Source organism: Pseudochaenichthys georgianus, chromosome 21 (assembly GCF_902827115.2).
Source record: "Pseudochaenichthys georgianus chromosome 21, fPseGeo1.2, whole genome shotgun sequence".
NCBI lineage: Eukaryota > Metazoa > Chordata > Actinopteri > Perciformes > Channichthyidae > Pseudochaenichthys > Pseudochaenichthys georgianus.
The window spans coordinates 31,894,619-31,908,081 of NC_047523.1; the positions used below are offsets into that span (position 1 = coordinate 31,894,619).

Here is a 13,463-nt window from a genome sequence, read left to right on the forward strand (position 1 = left end):
CTAAAATAACATTTTAAAGGGGGCATAAGGATTCAAGTGTTGATAGATATTGTCAATTCTCTACATTTGTAGGTGATGAGCTTCTTAAAATCTATCCTCCACCAAACAATCTAGAAATGTTGGACTCCTCTTAAGCATGATTTTCTCCTTTGGTAAACCAAAATGAGAGTACATATAGACCTGCCATTTTAATTGGTGCTCCAGTCCGAGTTCAGCTTTGTCAGAATGCACAAAAGTGTTTTCTCTTCATGGATATCATGATCGGAACAAATACCCTATTTTAAACCAACTATATTCTCCTAATCCATCACCTCAATTATGCCCCCTTTAAAAATCAAAAATACATTTGGTATTTTCTTAGATAAATAGTGAGTTTTCTTCCATACAGCTCCTAGTCCACCAGAAGAGGGCAAGCCTCTGCCAAGACCTGCCCTGGCTACAGAGGAGGCTGGTAGTTACAATCAGGGTAAACGCTGTGTGAAGTTTGTCCCATTACCATCTCTGCTTTCGTCAAGTCACGTGGAACCCAATGCTTTCAGTTATACCTCAAACCATTGGATGATATAACTGCATTCCCATCTTCATCTCCATCCTACCACCCTACACACCCCACCACGTCATTACCCCAGCCTGAATGTGTACCTCCATTTTCAGCCTAGCACCCTCACCTCACTCCTGCCCCATTCCCAACCAAGCAGTGTGCCTGGCTTTCGATCTCATCTATGCCTTCTCTTTCATTTCATCCATTGTCTTCTACAGTCTCTTTCACTCTCATTTATTCCATCCAGGTAAAGCGCTCAAGCTGTTGCAAGTGGATCATCCCTAACCTCCCAAATTGCTTTTCTGCTCATCTAGGTACTAGAGTCCTCAAGCCGTCCATTGCTGCAGTTCCTCGTTCTCCCATTAGCTCATCTGTTCCCCAAGCAGGAAGAAACATCACGCGCACCCGGGTTCCTCCTCAAACCCCTCGTATTAGTGGAAGGCCATTTACTCCGTCCAAGACATCCTCCTCTCACAGCTCCAGCACACCTGGGGGTAATGGAGTACTCACTTCTCCTTTCTTTTTTCCCTCTTCCCAAGTAGCAACCTCAGGTTATCTTCTCCTGCCAGCACCCTCTTACACTCTCCTCTGCAACTATGCATTTACAAAATAAGGCATACAAAACTCATGGCACGTGATTAAGCACTTGATGTGTGTTTGGATGCACACAATAGACATAGCATTATCTTTTACCTGACCTTCTCTCATGGTACATATGTTCTCCACGCTCTGCCACATGTGTTCGATGTGTATATTTCACAGTTTTACCAAGAGCAGCACTGTGTGTCTCTAGGGTCAGGATCGTTAACATGATTTACAGTCCCTCTGGCTGGCCGGTTAGGAAATCTGGCCACAGCACTGGCCAGGACACACCACATGTTATACCCACCATGCCAAGCCAAGCATTGTGCAGACAGCACAATTATATGTTCTTTCACTCTTTCTGTATTTCTTCTCAAACACATTCCCTATTTCCCCAAAGAGCAATAGAAGAATAAAGTGAGAACTGTCAACGGATAAAATTAATGATTTTTAGTCATGGCAATTATATTTGTATATCCAGAACATCTGTAAAACCAGGTTGAAGACACAAACACATATCTATCATTTTCACTCACACAAGTAAGAAATTGGATGATAAGAAAGGCATTTTTCCTTCTGACTTTCTTCCTATTTAGTATTTATTTGTCTCAGTGCCACAAAACATTTTATAACTAACCTTTTTCTCCCTCTAGCAACCGGTGGGGCGCGTCATAGGGGAATTGCTTATCCTAAACATGTGGTGTGGCCCAAAGAGAAAACTGGTAAAGACAAACCGAGATAATCGCCTCTCAGCGTTCCTCACTCACTAACCTAAGAGGCACTGCTATGTCCCGTCCCAAGCAGTCACACCGATCTGCGCTTTTGTCACAATCCATCCATGCTTTGTGATTTTCATTTGTCTGTCAGCGTGACGTGTTGTGTCTGGTTGCGATCTGTGTTGTCCGATTGTCCCAGTAGCTTTAACCTGACTGAGACTGAAGCCTTACAAAATTCCAATTATGGCATATACCTTTCCACATTGTTTAGTCTACTGCACATATGGACCTGTAATCAGGAACCGGTCTGAATTAGTTTGAGAATAGCTTTAGCCTGCTTGTTGTGAAAGGTGATTGTGGTTTGTCCTTTTTTTGGGTCAATCACATTGTTTCCATTCCTGCCAGGCAGGCTCAGTTAATTAGAGTAATTAAATCCATCTCAAGCACAAATGCAAACCATGTCTGGACCACATGTATTAATGGTGATGCTTCACCCACTCCTTGTAAGTTGGAGTTGTGAAAAGGGGTTGTGCTTCAGTCCCATGTCCCAGCTGGTGTGTGTTATTTCTGGAAACGTTGACAGTTTCAGAGTTCTTCAAGAAGTCACATGGCTCTCTGGAAGCAGCTCTACAGAAAATAATGTTGCTTGCCACACTGCACAAGCATTTAAAAATAAAGCTCCTAATGACTGTTTCTACCTTTCTAAATAGAGATGCAACCTACACATTGTTCACCTTCTTCTGCCCATGCAGTCAATTGCTTACAACACTTGATCATTTTCTCAGCACTTCCTAACTTTTTATTTGACTCAAGCGATGGAATTAGCATGTCCTTGACAGGTTTCTGGAGCTCAGTTTCACATTGGCATTTCAACTTGAATTTCTTTCAAAGCTCTGCTTATTGTGGACTCCAGGTTTGTACAGTAATGGACGGTGTCCCTCCATGAATCCCTGCAAAAGCAGCAAACCACAGGGATGTGAGACACTGGTATGTCTTTCAGTGGGAATATTTGTTCTGGACTGAACGTACATCCTTGTGTTATTTTCACATTCCTGCCCTGAAGATGAAGTTATCTGAGAGGAACCAGCGCTCACACCACTGCTTCTGTTTTACCTCACAAAAGTGAGTCTGAGGCGCTTGGCACTTCAGAGAGTCTGCCTGCTGTGTCAGGGGGTTACTGTGGGACAGCAAACCAAACACACACGCTGTAGAAACACCGACCAGATCGTTATATATTGATGTGGACACATTGTTGACATGTACTGTATAGTGTTGACATCACGTCTTATCACATTACATCACGTTGGCCTTGTTCTCATTTCTTGTCCATGACATCACATCTTCGGAGCTGTCAGTCCTTTTCTTCGCGTACCCCCGTCTTTTTTATTTTGTTTATCTTGAGACTGGCATTTAAATGATTGCAATAGTGTGACTTTCTGTATGAGCATATGTTTGCCATTAGTTGTCAGATATACCATGTGCGAGTCAGAGGCCCCCATGAATGTATTTTCGGTGAATCAGTGAGACTTGTTGGCAGATGTTGTTACAGTTCGTCTTGACAGCCTCACCTCTTTTCTCTTGGGAGGAGATGCCAGAGATCACTGTTTTATGCGAGGAAAACAAAGCCAAGATAAATGTTTTTAACGTTTTTGGCTTTAACAATTGGACAATTACAGAATGTCGTTGACTAGAAATGAATCTTTGAGATAAGAGAATGACAAATGGCGAAGGGAGTTGATTCTCTGGAAATGAAACAGTTGAAATGTATTATCTCTTAACAACATCGGATGTGAAGCCTGTAAAGAGATCAACTTGTGTCAACCCTCCCGGAGCTTAACCAACACTTCTAAGATACCAAACCAAGTGTTCTTATTCTTGTTTAACAACGTTCAGTCATTTTACAGCCGTAGTGTTAAGATGTCTGAGATTTACACTTCGTAGCTGTGGTGTTTTCATTACAAAGCCTTCTTGTGATTTATTATCCAGTTCAGCCAAGAGAGTTTATTCCTCAGATTCATTAAAGCCGTTAAACTGATCTGGTCTTCATCTCATAGCTTGGCACGATCTTTATTTTATTGTGTTCTCCATGGTGCAGGGATTTAGTGGAAAATGTGATGGTCAAACAGCATCTGATCTGAAATAAGATTTCACACAAGGGAGTCCAAAGTTGTTGAACCTGCTACCTCACTTTCCTTAGGATTCACTAAGGATTTTTAAATTATTCTTCTGAAGACTTTTGTTCAGTTATTAAATGCGGACATGTTTTTCATTAGTCAAATGTGGCTGCAACGTGACTTTTCAGCGTTTTACATGCAATCTGCTTGGCTTTGATGTGCTTTATTGTTGCTTGTATATTATGTCCTATGTTTGCACACTCATCTTTCAGCACACAGTATTACTGCAGTCCTCTGACCTACTTAATGTCTCTCTCTTTCTGAATCTATAAACTTCACATTCTTTCATCGTTGTTGCACTATTAAAATAACCATCTTGTTTACAGTTGTGTATCTCTTCTTCAGGGCCCAACACCTGTTCTGTTTTTATTTGATTCTTAATCTAAAATGGACTTTTGTTTTCCCACAAGTCCCTACAGTCCTGCGTCCTATCAACAAGAAACCCAACCTGGTGGGGAAACCTAGTGACAATGGTGAGGGCAACAGTGATGCTGCACCCAACCCTGCTGCACCTTGTCCTGTATACTGTCATCATTCACACAACAGCAAGGGGAGGCTTAACTTCTGCTTCTTAAGCCAGTGGTTGTCAAACTTGTCCTTCATGTCATCATTGTTGTATCATGGATCCAGGCCCTCTCAAAAGCAATTGAATTTGTAACGAACATTCTAAAAATGTGTAGTTTTTCACACCTTATTATGCGGATTAAATGTGAAATAACCTGTTAGCTTTATTGTGCTGGTAGAATGATTGTGTTACATTTGGACAGAGCCAGGCTGTTTCCAGTCTTAAGGCTGCTGTTTAAACTGACTATATAGTTATGTATTTACAAGAAAGAGAATAAACGTTTCCCTACATTCCAAACTATTCCTCTAAACTTCATCCGGACTGCCAGAGGCTGAACACATACAAGACGAAAGGCTTGCTACATTGACAGTGAGCCTGAACTTAAATAATTTTTTTGTAATGATTTTACTTCTTTTCACATGATAGGTCAACGAGCATCAATTATTTTCCCTTTCTTCCTTTCTAAAAATCTGTCCAACCCAAATTGTACATGTTTTGTTGTTTTGAACAATGCTCTCGACTTCCCTTTATAGCCCAACTAGCGTGAAAGCACTCTTGTTTGTTTATTAGTCACACATGACTCCAATTTATTCAACTTTAGTTCCACTGCACACTTTTCCACTAGGTCAAGTAAGTCTCGCTGCGATGCCTCCACGCCCTTCGTTATAGTTTGAAAACCACTGGCTCAGGCTGTCTTCTGCAATTATAAAAATGCTTGTAACTTCAAAATATGGCTTGTAGGTTTTTACTAATGAACAAAACAGCATTCCTCCTAACATTTCCCCTCATCTCTATCACTTGTTTATATCTCTCTGTCTTCACACAAGTGCACTGATATACACAAGGCCTCTGTGTGCATGGTCCTGAGCATCTGGGCATCTTTGTCTTTCGCAGATGTATTCTGGCAGACCTTTTTCCCCTTTAATGTGCACAAGAGCGCTCACACAACAAGCCATCTCTGATCCTCCGACGCCAGGAAGAGGCCACTGGGTTGCTCAGTGAAGATGGCCAGAGCAGATGGATCACAACTGTGTGTTACCATGAGTCAGAGGATGAGTGTGAATAACTGATCGCTTCTCCTTCTCCTGCTGCTCCCTATCCTCAGATAAACCCATGGATTTGAAACAAGGAGGCAAGGAATCCATCTTGAAGCCATTTCCTCTGGTCACAGACAAGCCCAAGCAAGAGCGCAGACAGCAGCACACGACCAGCTCGGCCCCGGCACTAAACAGTATGAGAAAGAAATATGATTGAAAAAGTGATATGAGTAAATGCATGCATGTGATAATAATCATCTTGATGGAGCTTGCAGGTGTGTTTCGTAGTAAGGCAAAAAGAACAAAAGAAATGAAAACGTTTTGAATATCAAGAGGCAGACAAAGAGCAGGCTGGCCGGTGGCTGACCTGGACCAGAGCTGCAGAACTGAGGACAAAGAGCTGCCAGGGACTGCTAGCACCTCAAACAATCCCCAACCCCTCTCTCCTGTTTCCTTTTCAGCAAGCCGTTTTGACATGAATGACAACTCCTCCGTATTCAGCCATTCTCCTGTGTCAGACTTAGACATCATGGGCAAGCCGCGCTTTGTAGGTGAGAGTCCATCCATCTTGTTGTTTTGCATCTCCCCTGTGGTTTAAACAGCTTAATCTTTGAAATCCTCTCACTCAGTACTAACACATGGCAACCTAAAGAGTGGAACAGGTAACATGCATACTTATTCCCATCTATAGGTCCCCATGTGATCTACAAGACGGACAAGAAGCCAGACGAGCCGTGCTCCATCACCTCCTCCCTCAGTTTCTTCGCTGATGAGGAGGGTGGGGATCAGAATGTGACTGGTCCTCCCCGCGTCCCCCCCACCAACCTCACTGTGGTCACTGTGGAAGGCTGCCCGTCCTTCGTCATTCTTGACTGGCAGAAAAGTGATAATGAAACCAGAGGTACAGTAGATACAAACGTTGACATTTTCAAAGATATGGGATGGAACTGCCCTTATTCAGCAAAGCTAGTGGCTTCATAGACACTTTGGGTCGGTGAGCGATGTGCTTGGACCCTCTTTGACTTGGCTGGAAGATTTGTTTTGGAAATGAGCACTGAATGGAAAATAACTCCATCTCAACTTAATCAAGCTGTGTCCTCATTCATGACTGCACGTTGTATGGATGTAACTGGCTGATAGGGTGAAAGGTTGTAAATAATGTTTTTAACTAGGTTGTCACTTATGGTTATTATAATTGTTATAGATTATAGTGTTTGAGTTTCCTTTGGTGGTGTTCATCCTACTAAAAAACCCAGGTTAGTTATGTTGTGATTGCTTCGGAGGCCTTTCCTCAAAATGAACTCAAAATATCTCAACATTAATTTATTTTACCTTTTGAAATGTGAACTTGCTAATGTGTAGAATGTGTTAAAGGATTCCTGCTTTCTTTCTCAGAGTATGAGGTTGTATCCACCACTAAAGGACCAAATGGAGAGGAGGTGTCCGTCCTGACGACCAACCAGACACACACAGCCGTGGAGAATCTCAAACCAGAGAGCAGGTATGTGACTCAAACCATATTCTGTCAGACAAACACCCTACCATCCATATTTTCCCTTTAATGGTTCCATTGTTCAGGTATTTGACGATGCATAGTTTAGGAACAACTAACCATGTTTACATTACAATAAGGGTTGTCCATATAAACCTTGCTTGAAGTTTCCCTCTGGAGGTTGGTTTTCTGTCACCTCTCGTAGTAAAGAGCAGCTTGTCTTTGAGTGGGTCTTCGTACAGATGTCAATAGTGTCCCACTCTTCCACTTTTCACCAGTTGATGGTAACATGTCAAGAAAAGTATTTGTAAACAAAGGCAGTGAAGACGTCTTCTGCAAGTAATCTTGAATATGTATGTTTCAAAATGTAAAGAAAAGTGGACTTTGCAATTGTTTTATGAAGAGTTATTGAAGGCAATGCATTCATTATGGAAGTAGAGAAAGACTAAGTGTTTATATTACCTTGTTTTTTTAAATAACTCCACGGGGCACCTGCTTGAAGTGCTTGCTGGCTGATTACATTAGTAGGGTTCACTGTAGATATCATAAAGAGAGGAGTATTGAATGGCAGTGACAGGATATTGGTGTGCTACTTATAAAGGTACAGTGGGGCAAAAAAGTATTTAGTCAGCCACCAATTGTGCTAGTTCTCCCACTTAAAAAGATGAGAGAGGCCTGTAATTTTCATCCTAGGTATACCTCAACTATGAGAGACAAAATGAGAAGAAAAACAAATCCAGAAAATCACATTGTCTGATTTTTAAAGAATTTATTTGGAATTATGGTGGAAAATAAGTATTTGGTCAAAAACAAAAGTTCATCTCAATACTTTGTTATATACCCTTTGTTGGCAATGACAGAGGTCAAACGTTTTCTGTAAGTCTTCACAAGGTTTTCACACACTGTTGCTGGTATTTTGGCCCATTCCTCCATGCAGATCTCCTCTAGAGCAGTGATGTTTTGGGGCTGTCGCTGGGCAACACGGACTTTCAACTCCCTCCAAAGATTTTCTATGGGGTTGAGATCTGGAGACTGGCTAGGCCACTCCAGGACCTTGAAATGCTTCTTACGAAGCCACTCCTTCGTTGCCCGGGCGGTGTGTTTGGATCATTGTCATGCTGAAAGACCCAGCCACGTTTCATCTTCAATGCCCTTGCTGATGGAAGGAGGTTGTCACTCAAAATCTCACGATACATGGCCCCATTCATTCTTTCCTTTACACGGATCAGTCGTCCTGGTCCCTTTGCAGAAACACAGCCCCAAAGCATGATGATTCCACCCCCATGTTTCACAGTAGGTATGGTGTTCTTTGGATGCAACTCAGCATTCTTTCTCCTCCAAACACGTCTAGTTGAGTTTTTTACCAAAAAGTTCTATTTTGGTTTCATCTGACCATATGACATTCTCCCAATCCTCTTCTGGATCATCTAAATGCTCTCTAGCACACTTCAGACGGGCCTGGACATGTACTGGCTTAAGCAGGGGGACACGTCTGGCACTGCAGGATTTGAGTCCCTGGCGGCGTAGTGTGTTACTGATGGTAGCCTTTGTTACTTTTGTCCCAGCTCTCTGCAGGTCATTGACTAGGTCCCCCCGTGTGGTTCTGGGATTTATGCTCACCGTTCTTGTGATCATTTTGACCCCACGGGGTGAGATCTTGCGTGGAGCCCCAGATCGAGGGAGATTATCAGTGGTCTTGTATGTCTTCCATTTTCTAATAATTGCTCCCACAGTTGATTTCTTCACACCAAGCTGCTTACCTATTGCAGATTCAGTCTTCCCAGCCTGGTGCAGGTCTCCAATTTTGTTTCTGGTGTCCTTTGACAGCTCTTTGGTCTTAGCCATAGTGGAGTTTGGAGAGTGACTGTTTGAGGTTGTGGACAGGTGTCTTTTATACTGATATAAAATGTTGTTGATGTTCAAACAGGTGCCATTAATACAGTTAACAAGTGGAGGACAGGGGAGGCTCTTATAGAAGAAGTTACAGGTCTGTGAGAGCCAGAAATCTTGCTTCTTTGTAGGTGACCAAATACTTATTTTACCGAGGAATTTACCAATTAATTCATTAAAAATCCTACAATGTGATTTCCTGGATTCTTTCCCCCCATTCTGTCTCTCATAGTTGAAGTGTACCTAGGGTGAACATTACAGGCCTCTCTCATCTATTTAAGTGGGAGAACTTGCACAATTGGTGGCTGACTAAATTGTTCTGATTTACTTGTACGTCTTGCTGCGACACAAAATCTGGGTGGAAAGGTTCAGAGTGTTTTTAATTAAATCTCCGCATCTGGAGTCTCAAAACTCAACAGAATCCGGCCCTGGGCTGGGTCTGCTGGCCCGACTATTGCCAGGACATCTGAATGCAGCACATGGAATAGCCATCAGATCCGTGTGTGTGTGTGTGTGTGTGTGTGTGTGTGTGTGTGTGTGTGTGTGTGTGTGTGTGTGTGTGTGTGTGTGTGTGTGTGTGTGTGTGTGTGTGTGGTGTGTGTGTGTGTGTGTGTGTGTGTGGTGTGTGTTGTGTGTGTGTGTGTGTGTGTGTGTGTGTGTGTGTGTGTGTGTGTGTGTGTGTGTGTGTGTGTGTGTGTGTGTGTGTGTGTGTGTGTGTGTGTGTGTGTGTGTGTGTGTGTGTGTGTGTGTGTGTGTGTGTGTGTGTGTGTGTGTGTGTGTGTGTGTGTGTGTGTGTGTGTGTGTGTGTGTGTGTGTGACCCATTCTTAGCTTTCAAAGGCATGAAAGTGTGATGTGCTCCAGTTCTGGAGGTTGGGAGGGATTACGATGAATAACTCCTCAACATTTGTATAACACCTTTTTATTCATTTTTTCGTTTCTATTTTGTTTCAGTTATGAATTCACAGTAACACCAAAGAACGAGCTGGGAGCCGGACCCTCCAGTGACCCTGTGACGTTTAGCACAGAATCAGGCAAGTTTCACAAACCATGTAATTGAAATAAACCAAAGTCCTAACAGAGGAACTTCCTGATAAACCTGAATGTGTTTGCTCTGACAGATGACACTAATTAGTTGCATGTTAATCCCACTGTATCCACTTCTAATTATCAGGCTGTTGTTAATATTGCTTTAATGCTCAGAAGGTGGGCTATTAAACAGTTGTTAGTGTAATGATTTCAACATGGCACTGGAGTCTGACTGATTAGGACTCGAGGGGTTTGTCAGCTCACCAGATGTCTTCTGAGTCTCATTTCTCATTTCGCTGGATAAAAAGGCTGAATTTGAGCTTTGTTGATCACATGTTGTGTTTTTATAGGGGCCTTATTATGAACAATTTCAGGTTTATATTCTATTTATTACTTTAACCCTTACAACATTAGTAAGGTAATCCTGTTCAAATCAGGGGGTGGGGTAGAGAAATAATTGAAACAGGAAAGTGAAAACCCAGAAAAGGATTAGGGCCTCTTTAAGATCCCAATGACACCACTGAAAGGGGAAGCTCTGCCTAATTGGCCTCCTGCCCTGGAGCAATCAGAGCCCAGCCTGTTGGGAGTGGATATTTCTAATATTGTGCCAAATTGGCCCCGATACACGTCTGTGTTTGTCTTGCTCAATGATTGAAGGTATCTTATGAATGTGTGGTTACTCTAAGTTGTTTTGATGATGTTTTTCATTGCAAATTAATCTCACGTTTGCAGCGGACCCACGAGTGAGCGAACATGCTTCAGGTGAATATCGTTTTTCTCTGTTTATCAGTGTGTTCCAGCTAAATAAAGCTTTTTCAAATGTCAAAAAATAACTTGGACTTGTTTTTAATCCTGTTCATACAGTAGACTATATTCAGACTCCACCTCTAATGATTTCTTCACAGGCAAAGATGCAATCTGGAGTCAGTTCCCATTTAAGTCTGATGACTACTCTGAATGCAATGGAAAGCAGTACGTGAAGAGGACCTGGTACCGGAAGTTTGTGGGAATCCAGCTCTGCAACTCGCTGAGATACAAGCTCTACATGAGTGACTCTCTCACTGGTAATTACAGAAACATTAAAGAACTACGAAGAAGCTTTTTATGATTTTCAACAATCCACTATACTATGCCGACTACTTTATTTAAATGACCTTTTAGGGCATGCTATATTCTGATTTGTTCTTGATTTTTTATGGCAACCTGCTATCCTTTTATGACTTTTTTCATTTTTGAAGAAGTTGAAGTATAATTTGTTATTAAATAAAACAATAGTATAGTATGGCATAAAAAAGCATTTTGGTCATAAAAACAATCAAAAAAACTCGTAGTATCCTTTACAAAATGTGTAAATATAAGTACGCCATAAAGGGACTGCGGATGGAAATTAGCTCCAAGCTAAAATCCGGCATATTTACACTATTTGCATTTTTTTGTTTTAAGTGTTCATTAATGTGCATTGTCTCTGCTAAATAAACGATTAAATGAAATGAAAATAAAAATGTTTAAAAATAATAATAGTACTTAAAAAAAAATATATATATAATTAAAAAGTCATAGTAAAGTATGCCAAAATAAGTTGTAAAAAAAGCGGTAGAAATAAATCATAGTATAATATGTCATAATATAGAAAGTAATATTGGATTAGATTTATAAAATAGCACTAAAAGGGGAAAAACTGACCTTTGATTTCCATTAAGTTTTGAGAGGAAAAATAACCTGGATTTCGATCATGTGGTAGGGTCTATTTAGAAACTAATTATGAACCTTCTTCCTCTATTCTTTCTTTAGGGAAGTTCTACAACATTGGAGATCAGACGGGACACGGAGAGGACCATTGTCAGTTTGTGGACTCCTTCCTGGACGGACGCACCGGCACCCAGATGTTTGCTGACCAGCTACCAAGCAGACAAGGTATGTTAGTTGGCCATCACCATTAACCAATCATTTAAAGTATTACAATACGTAGACTCTTACACTCTCCTCTGTGTCTTTGTCCCAGGGTTTTACAGAGCGATGAGACAGGAGCCCGTCCACTTTGGAGAGATTGGAGGAAAGTCACATGTTACTTACGTAGGCTGGTACGAGTGTGGCACACCCATCCCTGGGAAGTGGTAAAGACCTCACAGCGGTTTCCAGGAAGGATTCCTTTATTGGAAAGTAGGAAGAAGGAGACGCCTGCCTTACCCTGAAGGCAGGTGGGCCTTTCTGTCATGTTACCATGGACACTGTAGATGGGTCTGTCTGTTTGAGCTCCTTTCTTAAAGGGTTGAACCTGTACACGACTCTTAGGTGTCACAAAACTCTTCTTGAGTGCATTTGTAACATTTGTCTTAATTTCTCTATTTATCAAAAATGCATTCAGCAAACGGGTGTTTGAGAGAACCAAAATGTTGAATATACAATAATTACAGAGAAAATGGTTGGAAGCTGGCTCCCAAAGTGTTATAACTTGTATGATATTATTTATCAAAAGGGGATCGTTATTGAATATTCTGTGTGTGCTCGGGCTTTTGAAATGAGGAAGTACAAATTGTTCCAAATACTTGCATGTCAGTGAGCACACACATTGTGTTATATGTATACAGCACGGTACCAATCATGCTTTCATTGTACATTTGGACTTTGTAAAATACAAGTACACACAGACATGCAGAATGGACCTTCTGCTGGCCCTAAGGGATTATTAGCAGTTGCAGTTTGCACAGTATTAAACCTTTTGTTATGTATATGGTGTGGAATACAGTATGTATACCAGGGATCCTTTAGTTTGATACATTTCAGGTAAAAGACTGCTTTTAGCCAAATTGTATTTGTAGAAAGCTAATGTAGCTCGAACCCAGCGTTTCTATGGACTCACTTGGAAAGATTTATGTAGTTTTGATGCTGAGTCTTGTCCTTTATTTTATAAAATAACATATATATATAAAAAAAATATAAATAATAAACTGAACTTCAACGTGGAAACAAAAGTACATTTCATAATTTATGTTTTTGTGTTCAAACTTACGAAGTGTACATAACGCTATAATCATTGGAGAGAAAGTGTCAGTTTGTTTCCACTGCCTTTGTTTTTGATGCCCAATGAATGTGTGTTTGTTTTCAGCAATAAATCTTGTTTTTATATTTACTGATATTCATTTCTGCTTGACTTCAATGACTTTACTGGTGAAGCTTATAAAAGACATTTTGGGAAGTGTCGCAGTTGTTCTCTTTCTATGCCAATAGTGCGATCTCCGTCTTCTCTGAAGCAGGAAAGCTTTTCCAAATAAATCAAACTTCTCTTTACGGCCCGTCCACACGACAGCTTCAAAAACAGTTTCCAACGCGTCTGCCCATTCACTTTGAATGGGGTGACGTCACTTTTCGCCGAACTGCATTGCGGGAAGCAGAGCGGAGCTTTCCTGGCGTCCAGGCTGCAAAAGTTGAGCAATGTTCA

At 41.3% G+C, this 13,463-nt stretch overlaps 1 protein-coding gene across 1 annotated transcript in view; it reads left to right on the plus strand.

Annotated features, from left to right (window-relative positions):
• The window catches only part of LOC117466982 (target of Nesh-SH3), a 28,363-nt gene extending 15,203 nt beyond the window's left edge, over positions 1-13,160 (plus strand). The window contains 13 exon segments of the mRNA XM_034110524.2: positions 389-466; positions 856-1,035; positions 1,777-1,845; positions 4,424-4,486; positions 5,684-5,809; positions 6,077-6,166; positions 6,307-6,516; positions 7,011-7,116; positions 9,950-10,029; positions 10,757-10,786; positions 10,930-11,088; positions 11,816-11,938; positions 12,027-13,160. Coding sequence (XP_033966415.1) covers positions 389-466; positions 856-1,035; positions 1,777-1,845; positions 4,424-4,486; positions 5,684-5,809; positions 6,077-6,166; positions 6,307-6,516; positions 7,011-7,116; positions 9,950-10,029; positions 10,757-10,786; positions 10,930-11,088; positions 11,816-11,938; positions 12,027-12,142 — 1,430 coding nt within the window. The 3' untranslated portion in view covers positions 12,143-13,160.
• The last annotated feature ends 303 nt before the right edge of the window (positions 13,161-13,463 follow it).